Source organism: Eleutherodactylus coqui, chromosome 2, assembly GCF_035609145.1.
Source record: "Eleutherodactylus coqui strain aEleCoq1 chromosome 2, aEleCoq1.hap1, whole genome shotgun sequence".
Classification (NCBI taxonomy): Eukaryota; Metazoa; Chordata; class Amphibia; order Anura; family Eleutherodactylidae; genus Eleutherodactylus; species Eleutherodactylus coqui.
Window position 1 is genome coordinate 297225417 of NC_089838.1, and position 27955 is coordinate 297253371.

General features: G+C 46.4%; 1 protein-coding gene across 3 annotated transcripts in view; it reads right to left on the bottom strand.

Moving 5' to 3' along the window:
* The window catches only part of NSD3 (nuclear receptor binding SET domain protein 3), a 124942-nt gene that overhangs the window by 25931 nt on the left and 71056 nt on the right, over nucleotides 1–27955 (bottom strand). For 2 of the 3 annotated variants that reach the window (XM_066593389.1, XM_066593388.1), the window contains exons 8-14: nucleotides 23030–23075; nucleotides 22646–22776; nucleotides 20778–20897; nucleotides 20215–20341; nucleotides 19781–19978; nucleotides 18311–18484; nucleotides 2491–2634 (exon numbers count right to left, since the gene is read on the bottom strand). In XM_066593389.1, coding sequence (XP_066449486.1) covers nucleotides 2491–2634; nucleotides 18311–18484; nucleotides 19781–19978; nucleotides 20215–20341; nucleotides 20778–20897; nucleotides 22646–22776; nucleotides 23030–23075 — 940 coding nt within the window. Of the gene's footprint in view, nucleotides 1–2490; nucleotides 2635–18310; nucleotides 18485–19780; nucleotides 19979–20214; nucleotides 20342–20777; nucleotides 20898–22645; nucleotides 22777–23029; nucleotides 23076–27955 lie in introns of those variants that run through there. The other variant, XM_066593390.1, reaches the window with a different exon arrangement.

The window sequence follows — 27955 nt, forward strand, 5'->3', positions numbered from 1 at the left end:
TGCAGAGTGGTAATGTCCCAGCACTGGGGTCATGTGACTGCTGTGGGTGATGATTGGTTGTGGTGATGTCATCACTGGCTTCTCACACCCAGAAGTGAAGACCAGTGGACAACTGGGCACTGGGAAACTGGTAGCGGCGGGGTAGGCGAGTGTGGTTACTTTTTTGTTGGTTGAGTATGGCGGGCAGCTTTAGAAGCAAAAAAAAAAAATCTACCCGGATAACTCCCTTAATCAGTCTCCATCTCCCTTTGCTGTGACTGCTAATTGTATTGCTTAAACATTATCCCACCAGGCATTATATTGGTCCATTTAATTGTGCCCAGCATTGGGTTGCCACACCACATGAGAGGCCATCACCACCTCCCAACCAACAAATTATCCAGTAACTGTGGGCACAAATGCCAACATCCAAACCCAGCAAATTTATATTTCCTCTTAATGCTTTAGGATGTTACAGGTTCTCCACCGATACGACCATGCGATCCAGATTTCAGAGAAAATATAGAGTTTAAGCCATATATGAACATCATCACCGCTTACAAGTAACGATTCAGCTTCAAGCCGGGTGCAGGGAGCGCAAGCAGAGGGCTGAAAATAATTGTGTCTGCAAACGTGCCAGGATAATTATACTGTTACTGTCTGAATATGCCACACTGTAAGGCTAACGGCTTAATGGGGTATTTGTAATATGAATACCCCTGTGAATAGAGAAAATCTCATCAGTTGTTTTCTGACCACTGGAACTCCCACTGGTTGCCAGAATATGGAGCCTGTGTACCCCCAAATGAATGGAGCGCTGGCCACACATGTGCTCCGCTGCTCCATTCACGTAAAGGGGTTGTCTCGCGAAAGCAAGTGGGGTTAAGCACTTCTGTATGGCCATATTAATGCACTTTGTAATATACATCGTGCATTAATTATGAGCCATACAGAAGTTATTCACTTACCTTCCCTGCGCTGGCGTCCTCGTCTCCGTCTAACTTCAGCGTCTAATCGCCCGATTAGACGCGCTTGCGCAGATGGGTCTTTTCCCTTCGGCTCGGCAGCAGCGGCGTTCTGGCTCCGCCCCCTTGTATGCATCATTGCGTAGCTCCGCCCTGTCACGTGTGCCGATTCCAGCCTCCTGATTGGCTGGAATCGGCACATGTGATGGGGGCGGAGCTACGCGATGCCGCGTAGAAGGGGGCGGAGCCAGAACGCCGCTGCTGCCGAACCGAGCCGAAGGCAGAAGACCCTTCTGCGTAAGCGCGTCTAATCGGGCGATTAGACGCTGAAGTTAGACGGAGCCATGGAGATGGGGACTCCAGCAACGGAACAGGTAAGTGAATAACTTCTGTATGGCTCATAATTAATGCACAATGTACATTACAAAGTGCATTAATATGGCCATACAGAAGTGCATAACCCCACTTGCTTTCGCGAGACAACCCCTTTCAGTGGGACTGCCAGAGATAGCCATGTGCTTTAACTCGTGGCCACCACTCTGTTTGAGGACCTTTCAGACTTCTGTACTGGCAATCGGTCCCAGCAGTCAAACTAATAGTTATTGGATCAGAAACTCAATAGGAGTGGAATACCCCTTTAAAGGGAATCGGTCACCATCTTTTTCCAGCCCTCACTGAGGGCAACATTTTATTAGTAGCAGTCAGACACAGAACTAGTCCTAGACACACCCCACCTTATCCTCCAGCCAATGACTGACAGCTCTCTCTCTATGCACAGTAATAGGCAGACAGTTGTCAATCATTGGCTGAAGGGTGGAGTAGGTGTGGTTTGCTGCAGCTCATAAATATCCAGGACTATTTCTAGTAGTCGCCTACGCATGTGCCCCATTACAGTCTACAGGGTCCGTTAGGTGCCGTTCATGCCCGTTTTGTGCCAGATTCAGTCATTTTAGTTGTCCAGCTCCTATATGGAGCCATACAACGGAAATGATAGTGTAAATTTAAACACAGCCTAAGGCAACTGTAATGTGTAACGAGTCTGCAGCCATTTTCCATCTAGTCTCCTCCTGTAAGCACATTTGGTTGGCATACCAGGGATTATGGGACCTCCGATCCCAAGATAAGAGACCCTGACCTATTCTACTCCAGTGGTTATGCTACGAATATGTAGGAAAACACGAACGCAGCCATCCTTTGAGAAATTTTGCAGAAGCGGTTTGGAAATTCTTCAAAGTTGATATTCCACTAGGATGTATACTAATGTGCCTGTGTCTATAGATATGGATGAGGTCGAATTATTTTGAGCCCTTTAAAGCTGTTCAAAACTCACACAGAAAGAAAAAGAAAAAAAAAGGGAAAAATAATAAAGCAAAAACCACACCGAAAACGTAACGCCATTCATTACGACTTCACGTGGCGTGCAAAGCAGAAAGGCAGAGCGGGCACAGCCGAGTGCCAGGCAGGGGCGGGGATTTAATGGCTTTAGAACTTAAAAAGATGAAATGCGGGGATTTGAATAGGGGGGATAAAGCTATTTTACAGTTACCTTTCTCAGATTTCTTTAGGAAAGCTGGCGAGGAGGAAGGAATCATAGGTATTTTCATCAACTCTGCACGCTTTGAGTCATTCAGTAGATAGTGGGACTTAAAGGACATAGAACTGACCAGGGTATAATCCTGAACTATCAGCCCTATACAAAACAAACAGAGAGATGCGGTCAATGAAAGCACCCATGATTCCACAAGGATCAACACAGGGTGGGGGGAGGTGGAGGCTCAGGGAAGGAAGGAGGGGGGGGGAACAAAAATAAAAAAGACAATGAGCAAATGGAAAGAAAAACATGACTCAAAAAGAATGACATGAAGATAATGATGATGTCAGCATAAGCATGTGGCTCTAGATTAAATCGCTTGTTCAGAATTACAAAAAAAAAGTCAGATTCTTTTTCCATAAACAGCGCCGGTCATGTCCATTGGCTGTGTCTGGTATTGCAACTCAGCACCATAGCTGCTATACAATACATAGGCGGGTGTCTGGTTACATTGCTGTCCAGTGAAGACTTAAAAGGTTCAAGTTAAACCTCTTTTACGTGGCATGATTGTCATGGAAATCGCTCATGAGCCCGAGCAGTTTGCAAGATAATTGTGCAGTGTGGATGGGAGACTGATCAGCGGTAAATCACTGATTGGGTCTTTCATGCAGATCATAAATGATCGTTGGCCTGCTGTTGGTCTTGTTCAGTTTAAACAGGCAGTCATAGATGAATTGAGGTAAAGGCCCATTTAGACACAACGTTTATCACTCAAAAGCCATCTCTTGAGCGATAATCGTTGTGTCTAAATGTGCCCATATTTCAGTTTTCTGTCAAACGATGGTTTTCAGTTCTGCTTGAAAACCATTGTTCGACAGAACAGCTGATAAGCAGGACCGCACGCTGTGTTCTGCCGGGGGTGGGGGGGAGCTGATTAAAGCTGATTGCTTTGTCTCATCTATCAGCCCCATTGGCAGAACAGCTGATAAGCAGGACCACAGGCTGTGTCTGCTGTCCATGGTGCTGCATTCTCCATGGGGAGCTAGAGATTACATTGTTTTCTCTTAGCATCCCTTGGCTGAACAATGGAGCTAATTATAGAGCTCAGACTTCCTGCTGAGTTCTGCAACAGCTCCCAGAAGCTCATTTGCATGCAAATGAAGCTGATAAAGTACTAATAGAAATGAGTGCCTATTAGTACTTTATGCAAAACGATCGCTGATCTTTTAATCTTTTGAAAAAGATTATCTATGTGTGTAAATGGGCCTTAAGAGGGCTGGAATGATCCCCGGCCCACTCCACCTACAATCACTGGGCAATGCTCCTCCTGTGTGAAAGTACAGAAGTGATCATTGCTGGGACGGCTGTTGAGTTCTTCAGCGTCTGACAGTCATCCTGCATGTAAGAGGGGCTTTATATGAGATTGTGGAAGTCCAAGAGGTCGGACCATCAACAATCCTTGTAAGAGGTCATTACTTTACAAGATGAAAATACCCCTTTAATGTGCAGTTTTCAACTGTTTTCTATATTTTAGATGGCAGAATAGAAGATAATCAGCTTCATAGACCACTACAGAGGTAGGTCCACTACTGATGACTCCCTTGGTTGCTAGTCAATGGGAATTCACTTTATAAGACTGCCGAGTCCTTCTGATGGATCAATCTACATTCACATGAGTCATAAAAATGAGTAATTTTTCCCTCACAACAATGCTGCAAGGTAAAAAAAAAATCGCTGTATGTTGTATTTTTTTGCATCCCTCAGAAAACATTGCCCATTGTTTTCAGTGGGACTGTCAAACATATCACACGTGAGCGCCATGTGATGTTTTCCACTGAAGCAAGCGCTTGAAGTTCACCACTTCACTGAAGTGATGCAAGGCAGTTTTGCATGTAAAACATCCCGCATCCGTGTATAAAATGCATGTCGACAAGCCCAATATCAGGATGGGCTTCTCGGCGGATATCTCGCTTCCCCGTGTGACTCTAGCCTTTAGGGAGGAACTATGAGGGTGGTTTTCCCGATGATCATAAATGCTTCCAGCCTGAATCAATGACTGAGAAGCTTAAAAACAACTGAGAGACTGTAGGCTTTAAAAGCATTTATAGTGCTGTGCCCTATTTACAGTAAAGGTGTTAATGCAAAGATTTATAGGGGTCCAAAACCCTGGGGTCCTCACTGATCCAGGGAACAGGCTCCAGCCCATCCTGAACCGTGGGTGGCGGTGCTAACACAGGCACACTCCATTCATGTCAATGGGACCGCCGCAAACAGATGAGTGCTTGTTGATAGGGAATAACTTTCTATCGCGGCACAACTCCCTATAAAGGGAATGTGTCATCAAAAAATGACCTATTGTTTAATTCAAAATTTTATGTTAAACATTTTTTTTTGCCTTTTCGACTTTTTTTTTAGTGTTCCATGTCATGTGTATTTCAAAGAAACCCTAACGTCTTGCAGTTTATACTGTGGTCTAAGCTTGATAGTGATCTGACACTTGCTGATATGGGAGAGTGTTGTTGCATGCTCTGTGACCTATACAGGGTAGAGGTAGGAGGTAAGCTGTAACCATCATGTATGGTGAATGGTAAATTCTGCATTATACCTTGTGTCACCTTTCATTGCAATCCTGTCTGTAATGATAATGAGATGACTGCTGTGACTGCTGAGAAGTGATCCCCACAGAACAGCAAGTGTCAGACTATAATATGGCTTAATGCTCATTTACACGCAAACACAATCTTTTAAACGATTGAAAGTGTGACAGTTCTAGTGATTATTTTGCATAAAGTACTAATTGGCACTAATGCGCATTAGCACTTTATCAACTTCATTTGCATGTAAATGAGCCTCCAGCAGCTGTTTGCAAATCCCAACATGTGGTCTGGACTTTGCACTCAGCCGCATTGTCTTTGAACAGACTGCTGCTGGCTGTCAGCTGAATACAATGTAATCAGCTGCTCCCATGGAGAACACAGCCTGCTATTTCTCTCCAGCTGAACAATGGATTTTAGGCTCACCTAAAAAAATCATCGTTCAGGCGAAGAGTGACAGATGGAAGAGTTTACACGCAACAATTATCGCTCAATGGCCATCATTTGAGCGAATTTTGAGCAATAATTGTTGCGCATAAATGGGGCTTTGTGGTCCTTTTACATGGGACGAGCTGACAGGCAAATGATGCCCGACAGCGCGTCCCAGTGATGCTCACTCCTATGCTGTTACACAGGAGTGAGTATCACTGGCAAAAATCACAGCGCTGTCAGAATAGAGGCGGAGCGGGCCGGGGAGCTCATCTCCATTTACAGTAAGCAGACAGGCATTCAAAAGTGAACGACTGCTGTTTACAATTCTCATTAAGTCACTGCAGGCATTTACATGGGACAATTATTGTTTAGATTTCCGCAAAAGTGCAGGAATCTGAACGATTCTGAAGAATAATCACCCTGTGTAAAAGGGCCATTAGTGGACAGTGTAAAATCTATTTTATAAAATATAGATTGTGTTAAATGCAAAAAGAACACAGCATTTAGGGCTTATGCCCATGGCCGGAATTCACCGCAGATAATAGGTTCTATTGAACCTAATTGCTCAATGTTGACGCTGCGGAATTCCATCGCGGAAATCCGCAGCGTGAAATAACCTGCGGCATGCCCTATTTGCCACGGGAATACGCGAGGCTGGCTTCCATTGTAGTCAATGGAAGCTGGCCATCACGCTATTCCACTGTAGCACAGCGGACGTATAGCGTGAATATGTGCCTCGACGATCACATGCCGCGTCATATGACACTACTGGAGCGTCATGCGCGAGCTGCACAGCGGATCTGGAGGGAATATGGGGTCTTTGTTGCGGGAAGGGGCGGCCGTGATGGATTCTGCTGTGGTAATCTGCTTGCAGAGCTCGTCAAGCCCGTGGGCATGAGCCCATAAAAAAAAATATTTAACACAAAACTTGATTTAAACAACAGGTCATTTTCTGACAACCTATTCCCATTAAAAGTAGAAAGTCGGACATGGTGGATAGACCAGGTGACAGATAGGCTAAAAGGAATTGTGAATTGACTGCAGTCATCCATGGAGAAGGGTTAAAAGTCTTGGGAAGTGAAGAAAAAGAGAAGCCATGGACAAAGACCAAAGGTTTTTTAAAGCCTATTCGCTGTATAATGAATAGTGATGTAACTGACTGGTATACATTGCAACTGCATTGGATGCACAGTGGGCATTCTCCATACCTGCTAGATCATCGCATCTAGCAGTTGTAAGTGCGGCTGTCCATTGGTATTCTGCCTAATGGTTGTGTTGTGCCTGCTGATTTACAGGCGATATACAGGAGTTAGACTTCTCCAACTGATCTGATGTCTGTTGCCCAATAAGAGGGCAATCCTTTCACTGGGCGCTATATGATTCATTCAGAGGTTTGAAGAAACATGCCACAATGGACATTTTTGCTGTAGGATTTAACCAAGAGCCACATGGACATGCTGAAGGATAACCCAATGTATTTGCCATTACAGTAAGGTTTATTAAGAAAACAGCCGATACACTTGATAACTTCTTACCTGCCTATAGTACTGCTGAAGACATCTACTCCCCAAGCTTACATAGGGCAGAGTGATCTCATCTTCCTTCATCCTCGTACACCTTTGCAAACAATTTTGTTTCATTCTCCCGATGCATATAACAAAAAATGAAACAACTTTGCAATACGTCTTAATTAAAAATGTCCTACCATCTTGTGTCTACAGCTCCTATGCAGACTATGTGTCTCCATGGTAACATAACAAACACTGCGTAGTCTGATCCTGCAGTCATATTCCTTTTCCATCTTCCCTGTGACTAAGGATGACTTTACACGAGTAACTATCAGCCCAAAAAAATAAAATCGCTTAATCGTGTGATTTTCAGTGATCGCTGCCTCATGTAAACATGGGATCCAACTGTCTGTTCATAGTGAATGGAGGCAGATGGCCGGCAGAGATCTCCAGTGTGTTTCACCTCCACTCACTGAACAACTATCGCTCGTGTGAAAGCACAGGAGCGATAGGCGCCTAACAGTTGGATCGTTCAAAAGGTACCTTAACCTACATTAGCAAAAAGTTGGCGGACAAAAATAAAACTTCAAGACTGCAGGATGACACTACACAGAGTTGTCTGTTACCGTGGAGACGCGTAGGTCCGCACAAGAGCTGTAGAAACAGAAAAGTAGTAAATTGTTAATTAAGACCTATTAGAATGTTAGATTTATAGGGAGAATAAAAAAATATTGCGAAGGTCTACACAGCCTCTCCTTATACTGCATTGATCCATGTACAAATCAGATTTAAAAGGAGGTTTCTGGTTTAGAAAGACTATTCTCAGACACCCTAGCATTATATTCTAAGAAAATACATAGGGGTTGCTCATATAGGGCCTGACATCCATTAACCAGTGTGAAGAACCACTGTAAGCAATGTGTCTCTATGGAGGACCTCACAAGTCAGTGCATTACAAGGTCAGTCCAATTTTTTCAAAAGGCACCGTGTAATGCTTTCTTTCCCCTTTGGGGGTGCTGTAGAGAAACTGAAGACTTGCTGCATGCTCAGGCAGGCTGCAGCCTCTCTCTGGAGGTTCCAGCAGTGGGACAACCTGTAATCAGCTTCTAACAATAAGAGTTTATCCAAATTGGTTAGCACATTTAAACAGGGTTGTCTAGTTGTAAACTATTGATGGCCCTAGGATGGGCCACCAACAGTAGATCAGAGGGGGTTTGACTTTGGAGATCCCCATTGTTCATGCACTGCGGTGATTTCTTGCAGGAAGCAGACAGTTCCGTTCTCAGTGCAGTAGCCAGGATTAGTACTATAGGCAAAGTTCCCATTCACTTCAGTGGGAAGTTTGCCTATACTACTATGTGCAGGCCTGGTGAGCAGCTGATTGTGGGGATCATAGGCAGCAGCCCTGCCACTGATCTACTATTGATAACCTGTCCGCTGGATAGGTCAATAGTTTATAAGTGGACAACCCCTTTAAGCCGTATTTTCCTTTATCTAAAATTCGAAAAGAGGCATTATACAAATTTGTACTGCTCCATCTATAGTTGGAAGGGAGAAATTTAGAACCTTGCAAATGACTTAGAGAAAGAGTGTTACACACAACGATTATCGCTCAAAATTCGCTCATACAATGTATTTTGAGCAATAATCATTGCGTGTAAAGGCTACTATCGTTTGCTTTTCATCCGAACGATGATTTTTAGTTGAGCTTAAAATCCATTGTTTAGCTGGGCAGCTGATAGCAGGGACTGCATGCTGTGTTCTCCACGGAAGCGCTGATAACATTGTTTTCAGCTGCAGTCCCACGGTAGAGCAAAAGAACTGTATACAGATAACAGACCACCTGCTGTTATCTGCATACAGCTCAGGGAGGCTCATTTACATGCAAATGAAGCTAATAAGCTTATGCAAGATGATCGCTCTTTTGAATGAATGTTGAGCGATCATCTTTGTGTGTAAATAGGGCTTAACACAACGGACTGTATTTACTCTATGGAGAAGCAACTACCATTGGCATTTGTAAAACTGCTAGTGTTTGCTGACTGGTTAGCAAGGAAACCTCGCTGCAGCCACGTCTATCACGCTCTATCACCTAACTTCTCTCCTTACGGGAGAGATTACAACTACAGTTACAGCTTAAGGCCTATGTACAAACAACGATTATCGCTCAAAATCTGTTAAAACAATGGCATATGAGCGATAATCGTTGCGTATAAATGCTACCATCATGTACTTTTCATCTGAACGATTATTTTGTAGGCGAGTTTAAAAACCATCATTCAGACCGCACGCTGTGTTCTCCATGGGAGCAGGAGTTCTGCAAACAGCTCCTGCAGGGTCAGTTACACGCAAATGAAGCTGATAAAGTACTAATGGGCATTAGTGCCCATTAGTACTTTATGTAAAACGATCGCTAAATTGTTTTAAAGATTATTTTTGCATGTAAATGGGCCTGTTGGGGATTGCTATGTGTGATTGTGCAATGTGAACAGAGCCTAGGGATCTTTTTACACTGGCAGATTTTCTACCAGGAATGAGCCCCGGTTGATGTTTTTTTGCCAGTCGATCGTGGCTCATTCAGCACTATTTACATGACGTAATGAGTGCTACTTTTTTCACCTGAACATTCGTTAGTCAATAGTTCGGCCACATGTGGCTTCGCTGTTGTAGGCAGCACATTGCTCTTTACACAGAGCGATGAGCTGCTGACAATCAATAATTTTTGGAGCCACTTAAAAGATGCAATCATCAGACAAATGAGCATTCGCTTGTTTGTTGGGTGATTGGCCGCACCTTCATACAGGCAGATGATTGGGCCCTTTATTCCTAATAGAGACCACAGCGCCCACTATCCACACTTCCACTACACGCAGTACATCAAGATCTTACAGTTAACAAGTGTAATTGCCGTTAATGAAGCAGGGTATGAATAATGGGTTTGTACAAGAAAAAATATATATAAATAATGATAAAATAAAAACAGAAGAACAGAGGAAATGAGAATAAATAAGAATAAAAGACTCTACAGGCTTCATCTGGTCAGGGACTTTCATACAGTTTCTGGGGTCTATCGTAGTCTAATATTAACCAATAATGGGGCCGGGTACATAGTAACACATTAACTTCCTGGCTGAAAAAGTCACATGAAACTCTTCAATATCATCTGTGATCAGGTCAAACATTACATACACAGGGAACAGACAACTTATATACATATATAATATCTCAATAGTTCAGTAGGTCATTTATATTGTATCACATCAACACCATAGATACCCCATACACACTGCCATCCAAGCTACAGTTATCCGATGGTGAGGTACTACATTGGGATCAGGTACTCTTACTACTGAGCAATCTGGGCACTGGGACCCCCTTGATTTCGAGGACAGGGATCTTAGGAGCCCCTGCATAAATGTAGCAGAGGCCGTCCATAGATAACGACTAGCAAGCGCTCATACTCTGCAATTTCCAGCACTGTCAGTGAAATGAATAGAGTAGTGGCATGTATGTGTGACCTCCACTCCATTCATGCACTGTTCTTGGGATTGGTGGTGGTTCCAGCGGCTGGACTCCCGCCGATAATAAAGTTTAACCCTATCCCGTGAATAAGGAATAACTTTAGATCTTGCTACAACTTCTTTAAGGGAACCATTGAAAACACAGTCCGACTGCCAGCAGCATGTTCTAGGGTAAAATAAAATGAGCAGATTGATATTAGTGGTCATTAACTTCAATAAACCTTCAAAAAGCCACAGAGAATGGGATCAAATGCATACCAAAATCACCGGAAACAGTCAAATACTGATACAAAGACAAGGCCGGTACCAACACCAGTTCCCAGCAGCATGCAGAAAGGCACAATGTTCTATGAAGGTGGTAGAAGAGGTGCAAATAGTGATAAGCCGGGACCACCTAGTACTATACGTGCACACAGATAAGGCTTGTATATGGAGGTAGTCACACAGATACTATTAGTTACAACACTACTAGTAGATAAGGTGGGCTGTCCCACACGGAGCACTGGCACCCCGGGCTCCCCCCTCTCTCAGTCAATTGTCTGTAATGTTAGTGTAGGGACTTGCAAGCTTTGCATATTTTGGTCAAAATATTAACCAATAGCTCATTTATTTGCAGTACTAGTTTGGCCCTGAGATGCCCGGGGGGGGGAGGGGGGGGGGGGGTTCCAGGGTGTCAGTGCTTCGTGCAGTACATCTACAAGATGTGTGACAGCCCGCTGATCTAACAGTACGGGTGTAACTAATAGGCTGTAGAGGTACCATTAGAAGGCACGACTGTCAGGCACATCATCGCCCAACAGCTGTACCAGCAGCTATCACTCCTTGGCTTTACACAGGAGCAACAGTCAGGTACCTATTAACTGTGAACAGGCAGTCGCTCCCAGTCAACAGGCAGTCGCTCCCAGTCAACAGGCAGTCGCTCCCAGTCAACAGGCAGTCGCTCCCAGTCAACAGGCAGTCGCTCCCAGTCAACAGGCAGTCGCTCCCAGTCAACAGGCAGTCGCTCCCAGTCAACAGGCAGTCGCTCCCAGTCAACAGGCAGTCGCTCCCAGTCAACAGGCAGTCGCTCCCAGTCAACAGGCAGTCGCTCCCAGTCAACAGGCAGTCGCTCCCAGTCAACAGGCAGTCGCTCCAGTCAACAGGCAGTCGCTCCCAGTCAACAGGCAGTCGCTCCCAGTCAACAGGCAGTCGCTCCCAGTCAACAGGCAGTCGCTCCCAGTCAACAGGCAGTCGCTCCCAGTCAACAGGCAGTCGCTCCCAGTCAACAGGCAGTCGCTCCCAGTCAACAGGCAGTCGCTCCCAGTCAACAGGCAGTCGCTCCCAGTCAACAGGCAGTCGCTCCCAGTCAACAGGCAGTCGCTCCCAGTCAACAGGCAGTCGCTCCCAGTCAACAGGCAGTCGCTCCCAGTCAACAGGCAGTCGCTCCCAGTCAACAGGCAGTCGCTCCCAGTCAACAGGCAGTCGCTCCCAGTCAACAGGCAGTCGCTCCCAGTCAACAGGCAGTCGCTCCCAGTCAACAGGCAGTCGCTCCCAGTCAACAGGCAGTCGCTCCCAGTCAACAGGCAGTCGCTCCCAGTCAACAGGCAGTCGCTCCCAGTCAACAGGCAGTCGCTCCCAGTCAACAGGCAGTCGCTCCCAGTCAACAGGCAGTCGCTCCCAGTCAACAGGCAGTCGCTCCCAGTCAACAGGCAGTCGCTCCCAGTCAACAGGCAGTCGCTCCCAGTCAACAGGCAGTCGCTCCCAGTCAACAGGCAGTCGCTCCCAGTCAACAGGCAGTCGCTCCCAGTCAACAGGCAGTCGCTCCCAGTCAACAGGCAGTCGCTCCCAGTCAACAGGCAGTCGCTCCCAGTCAACAGGCAGTCGCTCCCAGTCAACAGGCAGTCGCTCCCAGTCAACAGGCAGTCGCTCCCAGTCAACAGGCAGTCGCTCCCAGTCAACAGGCAGTCGCTCCCAGTCAACAGGCAGTCGCTCCCAGTCAACAGGCAGTCGCTCCCAGTCAACAGGCAGTCGCTCCCAGTCAACAGGCAGTCGCTCCCAGTCAACAGGCAGTCGCTCCCAGTCAACAGGCAGTCGCTCCCAGTCAACAGGCAGTCGCTCCCAGTCAACAGGCAGTCGCTCCCAGTCAACAGGCAGTCGCTCCCAGTCAACAGGCAGTCGCTCCCAGTCAACAGGCAGTCGCTCCCAGTCAACAGGCAGTCGCTCCCAGTCAACAGGCAGTCGCTCCCAGTCAACAGGCAGTCGCTCCCAGTCAACAGGCAGTCGCTCCCAGTCAACAGGCAGTCGCTCCCAGTCAACAGGCAGTCGCTCCCAGTCAACAGGCAGTCGCTCCCAGTCAACAGGCAGTCGCTCCCAGTCAACAGGCAGTCGCTCCCAGTCAACAGGCAGTCGCTCCCAGTCAACAGGCAGTCGCTCCCAGTCAACAGGCAGTCGCTCCCAGTCAACAGGCAGTCGCTCCCAGTCAACAGGCAGTCGCTCCCAGTCAACAGGCAGTCGCTCCCAGTCAACAGGCAGTCGCTCCCAGTCAACAGGCAGTCGCTCCCAGTCAACAGGCAGTCGCTCCCAGTCAACAGGCAGTCGCTCCCAGTCAACAGGCAGTCGCTCCCAGTCAACAGGCAGTCGCTCCCAGTCAACAGGCAGTCGCTCCCAGTCAACAGGCAGTCGCTCCCAGTCAACAGGCAGTCGCTCCCAGTCAACAGGCAGTCGCTCCCAGTCAACAGGCAGTCGCTCCCAGTCAACAGGCAGTCGCTCCCAGTCAACAGGCAGTCGCTCCCAGTCAACAGGCAGTCGCTCCCAGTCAACAGGCAGTCGCTCCCAGTCAACAGGCAGTCGCTCCCAGTCAACAGGCAGTCGCTCCCAGTCAACAGGCAGTCGCTCCCAGTCAACAGGCAGTCGCTCCCAGTCAACAGGCAGTCGCTCCCAGTCAACAGGCAGTCGCTCCCAGTCAACAGGCAGTCGCTCCCAGTCAACAGGCAGTCGCTCCCAGTCAACAGGCAGTCGCTCCCAGTCAACAGGCAGTCGCTCCCAGTCAACAGGCAGTCGCTCCCAGTCAACAGGCAGTCGCTCCCAGTCAACAGGCAGTCGCTCCCAGTCAACAGGCAGTCGCTCCCAGTCAACAGGCAGTCGCTCCCAGTCAACAGGCAGTCGCTCCCAGTCAACAGGCAGTCGCTCCCAGTCAACAGGCAGTCGCTCCCAGTCAACAGGCAGTCGCTCCCAGTCAACAGGCAGTCGCTCCCAGTAAACAGGCAGTCGCTCCCAGTAAACAGGCAGTCGCTCCCAGTAAACAGGCAGTCGCTCCCAGTAAACAGGCAGTCGCTCCCAGTAAACAGGCAGTCGCTCCCAGTACACAGGCAGTCGCTCCCAGTACACAGGCAGTCGCTCCCAGTACACAGGCAGTCGCTCCCAGTACACAGGCAGTCGCTCCCAGTACACAGGCAGTCGCTCCCAGTACACAGGCAGTCGCTCCCAGTACACAGGCAGTCGCTCCCAGTACACAGGCAGTCGCTCCCAGTACACAGGCAGTCGCTCCCAGTACACAGGCAGTCGCTCCCAGTACACAGGCAGTCGCTCCCAGTACACAGGCAGTCGCTCCCAGTACACAGGCAGTCGCTCCCAGTACACAGGCAGTCGCTCCCAGTACACAGGCAGTCGCTCCCAGTACACAGGCAGTCGCTCCCAGTACACAGGCAGTCGCTCCCAGTACACAGGCAGTCGCTCCCAGTACACAGGCAGTCGCTCCCAGTACACAGGCAGTCGCTCCCAGTACACAGGCAGTCGCTCCCAGTACACAGGCAGTCGCTCCCAGTACACAGGCAGTCGCTCCCAGTACACAGGCAGTCGCTCCCAGTACACAGGCAGTCGCTCCCAGTACACAGGCAGTCGCTCCCAGTACACAGGCAGTCGCTCCCAGTACACAGGCAGTCGCTCCCAGTACACAGGCAGTCGCTCCCAGTACACAGGCAGTCGCTCCCAGTACACAGGCAGTCGCTCCCAGTACACAGGCAGTCGCTCCCAGTACACAGGCAGTCGCTCCCAGTACACAGGCAGTCGCTCCCAGTACACAGGCAGTCGCTCCCAGTACACAGGCAGTCGCTCCCAGTACACAGGCAGTCGCTCCCAGTACACAGGCAGTCGCTCCCAGTACACAGGCAGTCGCTCCCAGTACACAGGCAGTCGCTCACAGTACACAGGCAGTCGCTCACAGTAAACAGGCAGTCGCTCACAGTAAACAGGCAGTCGCTCACAGTAAACAGGCAGTCGCTCACAGTACACAGGCAGTCGCTCACAGTACACAGGCAGTCGCTCACAGTACACAGGCAGTCGCTCACAGTAAACAGGCAGTCGCTCACAGTACACAGGCAGTCGCTCACAGTACACAGGCAGTCGCTCCCAGTAAACAGGCAGTCGCTCCCAGTAAACAGGCAGTCGCTCCCAGTAAACAGGCAGTCGCTCCCAGTAAACAGGCAGTCGCTCCCAGTAAACAGGCAGTCGCTCCCAGTAAACAGGCAGTCGCTCCCAGTATACAGGCAGTCGCTCCCAGTAAACAGGCAGTCGCTCCCAGTAAACAGGCAGTCGCTCACAGTAAACAGGCAGTCGCTCACAGTAAACAGGCAGTCGCTCACAGTAAACAGGCAGTCGCTCACAGTAAACAGGCAGTCGCTCACAGTAAACAGGAGCTGCTGAAGATTGAGCGACTGCTGTCTACACTGAATGAGAAGTCGGCTCAGCAGTTATGTTTCAGTGAGCTCAGCGTTCTGGTCGGGGGCCATGTGCACACGGGCCTACAGTCTCCCGAAATCACTCATTTGAGCGATTATCTGGGCGACTATCAACCTGTACCTTAAGGCTGCATGATGCATGACTACCACCCTATACAAACCTTATCTATGAGCAAACTCTGGCATGATAGGTGTGTGAGTGGCTTTTCAGCAGTATTTTGCACCCGTACTACCTCCTTCATATAGCATTTTTCCTTTCTGCGTGTTGCTGGAAAATGGTGTCTGTACCTGCCCATGTGTCTCTGTATGAGGGTGGTTTACACAGCTGTTTGCACAAGTATGCTCGCCGCTACGGAGCGTAGTTGTCCTACTTTTCTCACCTGTACTATTAACGGGCGAGAATCCCGCTAGTGAAAACAAAACAATTGAAATGAATGGTTTTTATTGTATCCCGTTATGCGGCCGTGGTTATCACAGCCGCAAAACCGTACAAAAACACACCCATGTGTTTAAGCCTAAAATAGATTTCATTTTCCAAGAGTAAAGTATGCAATGAAAGCTGCGCTGTGATTGGTTGTGAAAGGCAACAAAGACCGTTTCTATTGTACACCGGTTTCTAAATCACAGCTGTACACAGTGAATACCTTGTATTGTGATAATGCATAAACTTGTGTAAAGTGGTCCCGTAAATGGTCTCTGATTCAGTAACGGACAGCCTTTCCTGTATGAACATGCATACAAAATAGCTGTCAATCACTGATAGCACCGCCCACCGGACTCCTGAGCACGGCTTCACATCAATAATTATTGCAAGTTATACCGATTCTTTTCCCAAAAAACTATACATCAACCTGCTCAGTTCTTCCTATTCTACAACATGCTGCTGGTAGAGACGACTGTATTGTCAACGTGACAGGTTCCCTTTAAGATCTGCCTAGTGTATTGTTTGTCTATTAAGACAAAAAGACAGAAGCTAGGGAGGGATAAAACATAGATTCACCTTGTGACCAGAATACGGTTTGCTTTGTATTTTCATTGTTCAAGTTGGCTGTTGGAGGTATACGTACATGGGGGGGTGGGAGGCTTGCTATGAATTTTGTAATGTTTTTCGCCCTAAGCATTGCAAAGGGTGAAATACGTGGTTGAAAATCCACAGAAAGAATCGATTTACACTGCTGATTCCAAAATCCACATCTTAAGTCAATTTACATGAGAAACGTTTCTGCAAAGTGTGGATGGGATTTTAAAATTCTGTCTAATTTGCTAGTAATGTATTGTGCTGCTGATTTGCTGTTGGATAACCCACAGCTAATGCGCAACGTGGGTTATATAGCTGTTGAGGCAACCTTCTTAAGCCCGGTGAATATTGTACACGCAAAGATAATCTTTCAAAGATTGAAAGATTTTGCAATCTATTTGGATAAAGTGTTAATGCACATTCACTTGCCTGTAAACGGGCCTCCAGGAGCTGTTTGCAGAGCCCAGCGTGTGATTAATCACACGCCCACCGGTACACAGCTGCATTGTTCTCTTTGCGGCTGACGGCAGATTACAATGTTATCTGCCAGCTCCCGTGCAGGTAACAGCCTGCAGTCTATTGAGAGATACTTTATCTCTCATTAGCTGACCAATGGATTTTAAATTCACCTTAAAATCCATCATTCAAGCGAAAACTGCACGATGCCCGCGTTTAAGTGAAACGATTATCGCTCTTTTTCGGTCGTTTGAATAAATTTTGAGCGATCATCATTATGTGTAAATGGCCCGTAAGTCACTTAAGACAGACTGGTACCCGGGGATCGCTTGCCTAAAGGCCCTTTTACATGGAATGACTATCATTCAAAAAAATAATGCAAACAAGTGAAAATGAACAATAATCATTCAATGTAAACGCATTCAACAAATGAATGACGAACGATAATTCACTCGCTTTTCATTCATCGATCATTTTATGCAGGCATAAAAATTCCTTGTCGGCTCGTTCACTTATCGTTCCGTTTAAATGCCGATCGTTCAGTCGTTCTTATTAACATATACAGCGAATGTGAACGATTTATTGTTTGAATGAGCCAAAGATGTATCTGCTGTATAAACAGGCTGCCGAGCAAACTCTGACACTGTTTGCATGTTCAAACACTAAATCGTTTGCTGTAAACCGACCCCAACAACCGCAACCTGAAGGAACCTTCACACTGCCAATAAAATTTTTGCCAAATGCGATTTTTGTGCGATGCGAGAATGAGTGAAAACTCAGAATTATGAAACCAATGATTTTTAATGGTTTCCTTCACATTTGCGATGTCCAATCTTTCTACGTTTTGCGTTTTTTTTAATATCCCATGTTTCCCTATGGAGCCTTCTTTTTATTGCATCGCAAAGCAGGAACTTGCTATTTTTGGGCAATGCGATGCGTTTTTAACATAAGAAAGTCCTATTGGCTCACATGCTAAAAAAGCATGCAAAAAAAAAAACACGCAAGAAAATTGCAAGTGGCAGCCATGTTCTTGTGAGAAAAAGCAGCGCTACGGCTCAAAAATCGAGCCAAAAAAGTTGGCAAAATCATGATTGCCAGTGTGAAGGAGCCCTTACAAGGGTTTTCCAAGACTAATATTGGTAACTTGTCCTTAGATAGGCCATCAATATCTGACCAATAAGGTCAGATTCTTTGCACCATGTCAATGAGCTGAATGAGGCATCCCTTTCATTTTTTACCCAGGCACAGCTCCATTCATTTCTTTGTGGCTGTGCTCAGTACTGCAACTCGATCCAATTCACCTCAACGAGCATTACGGCCCTTTCATTCAGCTGATCGGCCCAGTCTACTCTATTCCCATTGCTTGTTGTAATTGACCTAAAAAATGTGTGATGATCCCTCTTAAACATTATACGCCTCTGTCTTTCTTCATTTCCCACATTCCTCTATATTTTTCCGTCCTAGCATCCTGATGGCTTGAGTGTAACACAAAGACAGATGAACACACATCACCTCCCATACGATTGCTGCATACTGCACTAGAAGATCACACCCGCTAGTCACCTACCCAACAAAGAAAGTGATTGCTTACCTCGTGCACATACAAAGCAGAAGCTCACGTTGACAGCACAGGATGAATGGCCGCTGCGTTTGGAATGGTTGCTGCAAATCATGAGACCTGAAGACAGGACAAGGCTGCCTGCAGCCACACAGCTGTCCCCAGTGTGGTACGCCACAGGGCATCGCACGCAACGAAACATGCGTCCTGCAAAAGAGAAACCCATGTCCTAAGTTACATATGAAAGAGCTTTATATCGCGTTTTCACTTTCCACTGCAGTAGAAATGTGCATACGGTCGGGCTCACACTAACGGGTTGGATTCCGCATGCAGAAGTGCCTACAGCAGATTCCGGCTGCAAGCCCAGCCGGCGACCCTGCATACCTGATTTTCCTGTATTGCGGATGACCACGGTGGTCATGCGCAGTACAATTTTTTTTATTGTTTGTATTTCCTGCACCATCGCTAAGTGATCATGCTGTTATTCACAGCCCATACGCAATGTTAATTGCATATGAGCTGCAGGTTGGATGGCCTCCATTGACTTCAATCGAGGTCCATCCATGGCAAAATAGAGCATGTTGCAATTTTTCTTCCGCTAGCGGAATATGCAATTTGTATCCTTGAGTGTTAAGGAAAAATCAAAAGCTCATGTCTTTCAATGTCGTTTAGTGAGCTGAAGCAAAGCAACCTGGCTGGGTCTTGTGTTTACATGGGATGACAAGTCAAAATCACTTGTTTGAGCAATTTTCAGTTGATACTTGGGATGTTCCAGTTTTATGCTAATAAGGCTTAATTGCAGAAAAAGAATTTGCACCTATCTGGAGGTGTGGTGACCCCATCCAGTCTAATTCTCCAAAGAGTTCAATAATATGGTGCGCATGTTGGCAATACAGCACAATACAAAAATACATGCAGATTTTAACTATAAAAGTTACCCTAAAGTTAGCAGCCAGCAAGCAAGAACGTAATAGTGACAATCCAAACAGCAACCTTGGGGATCTTGCAGAGGTGGGACCAAGAGCTGGTTATGGCCCATTTACACAGGCCGACAGTCGTTTAAAGAACTGCAAGAATGCTGATGTCACCGCTACGGTCATCAGCGCTCATGCAGAGCATTTAGACAAAAAGACATCGCGGGCTTCTTGCTCAGCGCTTCATCTTCTACGTAAAGCAATGAGCGGGGAGTGTTTACACATAACGAGAAGCCAGTGATCCAGCGATAAGTTTTTCAACCCGCGAACGAATAGTGAGGGACTTTTTCGCGTTTACACTGAACAATTATCACTCAAATTTGTTCGTTTAACGAATTTTGAGCGATAATCGTTACGTGTAAATGGGTCATTAGCTTTATCCCCTTGTCAAATAAGTGGTGAAATCTGGCACAGAATTCCTCTCTTATCAGGCACAAACAAAGGGATTAGTGGTGTAAGCCAGGACTAAAAAAGATAGCTTCTTGTTCTGGCATGTGATCACCATTAACTACATATATTTCTAACTCACCTTTGCAAGCTCTGTATATGTCCTTTTCAGCGGTGCAAGAGGTACAGCAGTGATGAGGACACCGGAAGCCCCTGGAATCTAAGACGGTTGCTGCATACTGCCGCGCACAGGCTTCATGGTAAAACTTGCCACAGGAAGGGACAGAGCAGCGCTTTACACTGGTGCTGGGTATTTTGCAGGAGAAGCAAGTATGGCGGCCTATGAAAACAAGCAGTAAAAGTTAGAATCATTCTAGTTTTCTTACTAAGAATCATAGTAAGTTCATGGATTACAGTGTAAACGTAAAATATCTGCGCTGTAGAAGGACTAGACAAGGCTAACTAACGATTCAAGGTGAGGTCTAATAATATTTCTACATTAGTGGAAAGGTGTACTATTTTGTTACACTATATAAAGTAATCTGCAGCGCACTAACATTACTTTCATAAACGCACCGGTTTTACACTCCATGCAGATAAACTTTCCTTCTGGTAGTGTATCCATGCCAAGACATTCAAGATGGAAGAGTCGAGAGCAATCTCCATCACAGGACACCAACGACTCTCCAAAGTTTTCACAGATCTAAAAAGAATGGGTTCAGAAAACTGTTACATTAGCATAAGCTCCTTGCTGAGAACCGCTCTTTAAATACGTACAACATGACCCAACCAGTTGAAAGAATGATTCCAGTCTTTTAATAAGTGATGGCATATTGCTAGTGTATACCAATGCTTTATGTTGAGGGAAGGTCTGACCACTAGAATTCCCACCGATTTTAGAATAAAGGGGCCACAGCCATGGTTTAGCGTTGCACCCCTTGAAAGTTTTTCCTGTACAGCGGTGCCCGTGCCAACATACTATGTAGGAAAAACAGTGAAGGGGCTATTAGCATTAAACCAGCAAATAGGATCCCTTCATTCTCAAGATCGATGGTCAGACTCTAACCGACTATACAGTGATGGCATATTGCTACGATTTGTTATTTTATAAAATGGGAACCCCTTTAATGCAGAGATACCTGACACACGGTGTCTCTTTTGCCTGACCGCCGGGAAACACTGGAGTCCACAGACTGGACATCAGAGGCATCTGCATCACCAGCAGCCGATGGACTGTCCACTTGCTTCTCAAAGCTAATCTGTGAGCAAATGAAAGCATTCCAGATCAAATACAACAATAAAATAACAAGGAGGACAAAAGTACAGACAATTCTCTAATTCTATATATGAACTTTTATAACTTTACTTTTCACAACTTTTTAAATGCCTAATAAAGATAGGTTTATGTCTTCCCATGATGAATGCAGAATGGAGTAAGGACAAAAAGAGGGCGCGAGGGAGAAAGGCAAAAGGGAGGGCGCGAGGGAGAAAGGCAAAAGGGAGGGCGCGAGGGAGAAAGGCAAAAGGGAGGGCGCGAGGGAGAAAGGCAAAAGGGAGGGCGCGAGGGAGAAAGGCAAAAGGGAGGGCGCGAGGGAGAAAGGCAAAAGGGAGGGCGCGAGGGAGAAAGGCAAAAGGGAGGGCGCGAGGGAGAAAGGCAAAAGGGAGGGCGCGAGGGAGAAAGGCAAAAGGGAGGGCGCGAGGGAGAAAGGCAAAAGGGAGGGCGCGAGGGAGAAAGGCAAAAGGGAGGGCGCGAGGGAGAAAGGCAAAAGGGAGGGCGCGAGGGAGAAAGGCAAAAGGGAGGGCGCGAGGGAGAAAGGCAAAAGGGAGGGCGCGAGGGAGAAAGGCAAAAGGGAGGGCGCGAGGGAGAAAGGCAAAAGGGAGGGCGCGAGGGAGAAAGGCAAAAGGGAGGGCGCGAGGGAGAAAGGCAAAAGGGAGGGCGCGAGGGAGAAAGGCAAAAGGGAGGGCGCGAGGGAGAAAGGCAAAAGGGAGGGCGCGAGGGAGAAAGCCAAAGGGAGGGCGCGAGGGAGAAAGCCAAAGGGAGGGCGCGAGGGAGAAAGCCAAAGGGAGGGCGCGAGGGAGAAAGCCAAAGGGAGGGCGCGAGGGAGAAAGCCAAAGGGAGGGCGCGAGGGAGAAAGCCAAAGGGAGGGCGCAAGGGAGAAAGCCAAAGGGAGGGCGCGAGGGAGAAAGACATTAGAGAGAGCTTTTGGGAGAAAGACAATAGAGAGAGCGTGAGGATGAAAGACAATAGAGAGAGCGTGAGGGAGAACGGCAAGAGGGAGGGCATGAGGGAGAAAGGCAAAAAAATGCGGGAACAAGGCAGAAGGGAGCTCATGAGGAAGGCGCAAGGGGTGAGGAAGGAGCAAGGGAAAGAGGAAGGAGCAAGGGAAAGAGGAAAGCGCGAGGGAAGGAGGAAGGTGCATGGGAGTATGGTAAGAACTGAAGGCATGGGGGAGCAAGTAAAGTGATGAAGAAAGAAGTAAAGGAAGGAATAAAGTGAAGGAAAGAGGGAAAAAATAAGTGTCGAAACTAGTGAAGGAAGGAGGGAAGAAGAAAGTGAAATGAGAGAAAAAGAAAAGGGGGGAGATGGAACAGGCTATAAAAACAAAGGATTTGGATCACATTGTATATAACATGATCCATCTCCGTTAGGCAGCAGCTCTGAAAAGTGTGATTTGGCGCACACACCACAGATTCTAGAGGGGACTGCCGCCCAATCTAACATCGGGAGTGCAGAAACTAAATAAATGGGACCTGTGCATGATGTTCACTGGGCAATCCGACTGCCTGACATGCACTTGTGGAACTGCTGAGTGAGCGGAATTCAAAGAACCCCAACAATAATCCCTGTGTAATATACGACCTTCTCAGGCTGCATGAAGTATTACAGTGTATCAGTTTTTCCCATAGAATTCCTTTAATTGGACAAAACCCCCATACTTGCTTTTATATGTACATCTTTCACTAATTAAACATGTCTCAACACTAAGGCATAGCATACTAATCTCACCTGTGCATCATTCAGGCCCCGTGAGTCAGAGTCAGAAGCATCCCGGTAGGAGGAGTTGGCAAGTTCCACATCGGTAGAGGCCCGACTTCTCTTCTTCAAGGGCTTGCATGCGTCTGATATCTCACTGGCCCCTTGAAACAAGGAGCGTTAGGATTCACTAACACACCATGCGGTAACCTCTATTAGTTTCAATGAGAACGAATGTGGATGTGTGTTAAGTTATGAAGTTACTGCTTGGTACACAGGGACGGGCCGAGTCAAGGAGAACAGAACTTTGTAATGTGGATGCCGAACAAACAAAATGCTCAAAGGAATATGAGGTCTTCAGTGTAATATAAGTGTACAAGCTCTGGCACCCGTCCTCTATCAGTCACAAACACTCACCCTTCTGCAATCCAGTCTGCACGGCTGTTAATGGAGTGACGTCAACCTGTAGGAGGACACAAAAACATAATAATCAATGGAAGCATAATAGGGGCCCTCAGTTCAAAACCCCCGATGTGAACGAGCCCTAATGGGTCAGAAATCCAAGTGTTCGGCTGTCTTCACACAATACACAGTTGACATAACCCATTGATTTCAACGCGTATTTCAAGCGCATTTCGGTCATGCAAAACCCCCCCCCCCCCAAAACACAGCATGCTCCATTTTCCTGCGCATACGGTCAAAATATGCTAAAAGATGAGTGAAAAACTGCGTAATCGTGCAGGGAAAACGACACATGTTGAACTCATTAGACTAATTATGGCTAAGAGCATTGGTGTGAATTTTTTTACATGCGCTACTGCGCACACAAAAAGGCGCAGTACATTACACAGCTATGCACACAATAAAAGCAATGTTAATTCTACAAAAACACTGTGCAAATTCGCATACACTCATGTAAATCTGGCCTCAGATCGAGTCCTTGTGCCAATAATTAGAAAGTTATCAGTTTGAACTCCCAAACTATTCTCTCTCTCAAAAAAAGAGCTTTCAGTAATAAGACCTTCATATCTGTTAGGCCGTATTCACAGCTCATGGGGAGTCACACCCAGACTCGCATCGCATCGCACACGGACACCCCATCCGTGCGCTGTGTGATGTGCAGGACACCACGTTTGTATGTACTACTCTTGTGTGAGACTCACACGAAAATAGGACCTGCTGTCATCTTTCCATCGCCCATGTAAATAAACCCATTACAATGTGAACTATTTTCATGTGTTTTGTGCTTCTCGCAATGAAAAAAAAACTGTCACGAGAATATCAGCTGTGTAATAAGGCCTTATACTGCGGCTTGACCCAGAGAAATGCCTTCCCACAGATGTATCCAGCTCCTTCATTATTGTATGTCTGTGCAAATTCATCCTGAAATGTAGTCTCTGCTTTGTTCCCACAATATAGATTCCTTCCAGGCACCTTTTACATCTACAGAGATTTCCAGAAGTAGTCTCTTGGAATACAAATAGGAGGAGAACAGTAGGGAGCCCCTAGTGGTCACAGACAGCCCCCAGGAGAACATCTTGAGGAAAATCACTGCTGATCCCCAACCCATAATCCACACGGTAGTCTAGAAGAAAACAACCACCAAACTTTAGGACCTTGATGCCCTCTCATCACCACCAGACTGGCACAGACCTTGTAACAGTAAAACATGCTTTCCTCTAGATCAAACCACAATGTAACAGATGTAAAGGTCTTATTACTGAAAGGTCATTTAATAACGGCAGAAAGAGAAGAAAATGTGGCAATTCAACCCGGTAAGAACTTTCCAGTCATTGACGCAAAGACTCAACCTAACACTTGGATGTCTGACCCATTACATGAGGACTTCACACCACCATCAGTGACTCCAGGTCTATGATCTACTAAGTCATCCTCTTCTACCCATACACCAACCTCGCCTTTATTGCTCTGGCTTACCTAATGTATCCCACCATGTACAATGTGCTGATGGGTCAGGAAGGGTATCCTTTCTCCTTTAGGGAGACACCTAGAACATGTGAGGAGACTTAGAAGGTCATCCATGCTCCTCTTGGAAATATGCAAACACCTCTGCAGCGCCACCTATTGGAAGGCAGCATTCCTTACTTGCAGGAACGCTTCTTTCCAATAACTGGCACTACAGAGGTATTGTTACATCTTCCCGTTTGCAATGTGCTGATACAACTTCACTTAAAGGGACTGTAAAAACTCAACTGGAGTAGTGGAGTCGGAACGGCCATTTTCGGTTCAGTTTCAATGAGCGGTCACATGGCTTCTCAATTGTCAATGATGTCATTGCTAAGGTTTAGGGGTCAGCTCATTATAATAAATAAACCATGGCCCCTCTATCATTGCTGATGAAGAGATAGAAAGAGGGGCTGACTTATTTATTATAATGAGCTGACCGCCCCGCAGTGATGACATCACTGAAAACTGAGGGGCCACAATACCATGTGATCAGTCGTTGGAACTCAGCGGGAAGAGGCTGTTCTGACCCCACTACTGCGGGTGAGTTTTTATGGTCCCTGGATTTCTGGATTGGAGCGCCTATCGACAGTAATAAAGGTACCGCTATCATCACCCGCTCCCACCTCTTACACTACAATTAGTTTACGTCTGATGAAGGAGCCGCTGTGCTCCAAAAGCTTGCACATATATTTTTTCTGGTCGGCCAATAAAGTTATCACCTCTATAATATTTTTGTCTTTTTTTATACAAGACTTTTCTGGCGGAGGGTCTTTTTACGCGGGCCGATAAATTGTTCCTATTTCTGCATCCAGCGTGAATCTGAACTATATCATTCTGTGTAAATGCACGCCCCGACTGAACGGCGAACGACAATTCGTTGGCTTCTTATTAGCCGTTCAGTTTCTGCATGCAGAAAAAGGAATGATGGATCGGCCGTGTAAACAGGCAGTCGTTCTTCTCTGAGCAACTGCCTGTTTACTGTGAATGGAGGTGGGCAGGCCGGGATGATCCAGTCTGAATTTACTACCGTGTTTCCCCGAAAATAAGACAGTGTCATATTAATTTTCGTTCAAAAAGGTTTAACTTTTTTACATGTATAGCTGCCTGGACACTATTTAAATTGACTTTTTTAATTAACTATTAGCAGGGCTTAATTTTGGAGTGGGGCTTATATTTCAAGCATCCTCAAAAAGCCTGAAAAATCATTTTGCATCCTCAAAAATTCTGGAAAATCATACTATGCCTTATTTTCAGGGGGTGTCTTATTTTCAGGGAAACAGGGTAGTAACGATCGTTTTGTGGTGGGATTCAAAGACACCGAGGCATATTCTTCAGGAAATAAAACTGTTTTAATTGTACCGGTACTAGAGATGAACGAGTATACTCGTTTCGAGTAATTACTCGATCGAGCACCGCGATTTTCGAGTACTTCTGTACCCGGGTGGAAAGATTCGTGGGGCGCCGGGGGGCGGGGTGGAGCGGGGGTAGCAGCAGGGAACAGGGGGGAGCCCTCTCTCTCTCCCTCTCCCCCCCACTCCCCGCTGCAACCCCCCACTCACCCACCGCGCCCCCGAATCTTTTCACCCAAGTATGAAAGTACTCGAAAATCGCGGCGTTTGGGCAAAAATGGGGCGTGGCCGAGTAGGCTCGCTCATCTCTAACCGGTACATATGTGTGTTCAGTGGAATCGTTTCTCATAGACTGCAGCAACAACAAATGGAAACATCCTCTCTTCTACAATCCACACAAAGACATTGCTTCGTTATCTAAAAACAAACTGATTGGTTACATTTCCCTATGGTATTACACAGGTGCAGTAGCTCTTTAACCCTACAATTGCTGTCTCATTTCCTGCCCTAAAATAGGCATACTTCCGCCCTCTTTTTTACAACACCCGTCATCTTACTTGCATTAACTGTTTCTTATCCAAATCCCAGTTACCACAGTTCCTGTGTAAAAGCACAGCAATGATGATTGCTGGGACTACCTGCACCAGGTGATCACATGTCAAATACCTTAACATGGTACCACGCTATTTTCGGGTATACATCAGGATGCGTAAAATGTAAACACAGCCTGAAAGGAGTACAAACACAACTCAGAATGGGCTCTTCTGGGCAATACCCTACAGAGATTTGACTAGAGGGCACGAGTGTGTATATATTTCCTCTAAAAATGCAAATCAGAACGATCCTGGGGCTACAGTCATTGAAGAGATATGAAGGGATTACTCTCTGGTGAATGGTTGTGTGAGCTGATGTAGGGAAGAGAAGTCACAGGGTCACTATTAGCCAAGCTACTTTACAGTTCCCATACTGGCACTTTGGAAGTGGGCACAATAATGTCATCTACTTCAGTGTCCGGTTGGTGGCCTGGCTAGTAACAAACATTGAATCCCACGTTATACTTTTCAGCCAGTGCCCGGACAAAGTATATGTGGGGTAGGCAGCTTCCTAGAGGGGCTACAAGTCTATGACTGTATATCCGATGGGTGAACTTCATGGACTGAGTGGATGTGTGTGGGAGGGGGGTCCACAAGCGCACCAAGATAACCAGTAGTGGTCTACAATGAGTTCTGGTTCTTGCAGACCTAGCTTTCCACTTCTAACCATGTATTCCTAAAGCAGCACTCTGACAGGAAAATTCACAAACTCAAAACCAAACAATAACACCACGGCAAATACCGGGCAATCAATGACATCCATGAATATAGATCCAGGTTCATATAGCAATAATAACAAAAAATGGACAATATTACAGCCCCAAACCCTGTGGCCGTACGGCGATTGCCATCACAGAACCCCAATTGCAGGCAAAACTACTGCGATGTTCCCCGCTTGACTCACAATCTGGCAAAAGCCAACGCAAAACGTTATAGTCAGATGCAGAGACTTATTAACATTGGTGCAATGCAAAAGTGACGATTACAGGAGCGACCTGACCGGTATAGCGCAGTGCATTGCTATGGGTGTGCGCGTCTGCATTCGGGGGTTTGCTTTCCTTTCTGGGATAGACTGTGGCTTGGCCGATATCCTTAACCACGTTAACTACCTTCCAAAAGGACTAAATGGCTGTTACTATTAGATCAAGCTCATGATAAATAATGTGTTTCCTGGTAATCTATGACCCCATAGTTTTAGTAAAATAACAGAAAAATACAAAAAAAGTAAACAAAATGAGAGAAAATAAAAACAAATGTAAAAAGTAAAAAAAAAATAAAAATTAAAAAAAATTATATATATATATATATATATATATATATATATATTAGTAATAGTTCCCCCTGACATCTCCAAAAAGGGCACACCTCTCTAAACACCAATTTCAGACATTCTGTATTGTACATGTAACCTCAGACATTAAAAAAAATAAGAT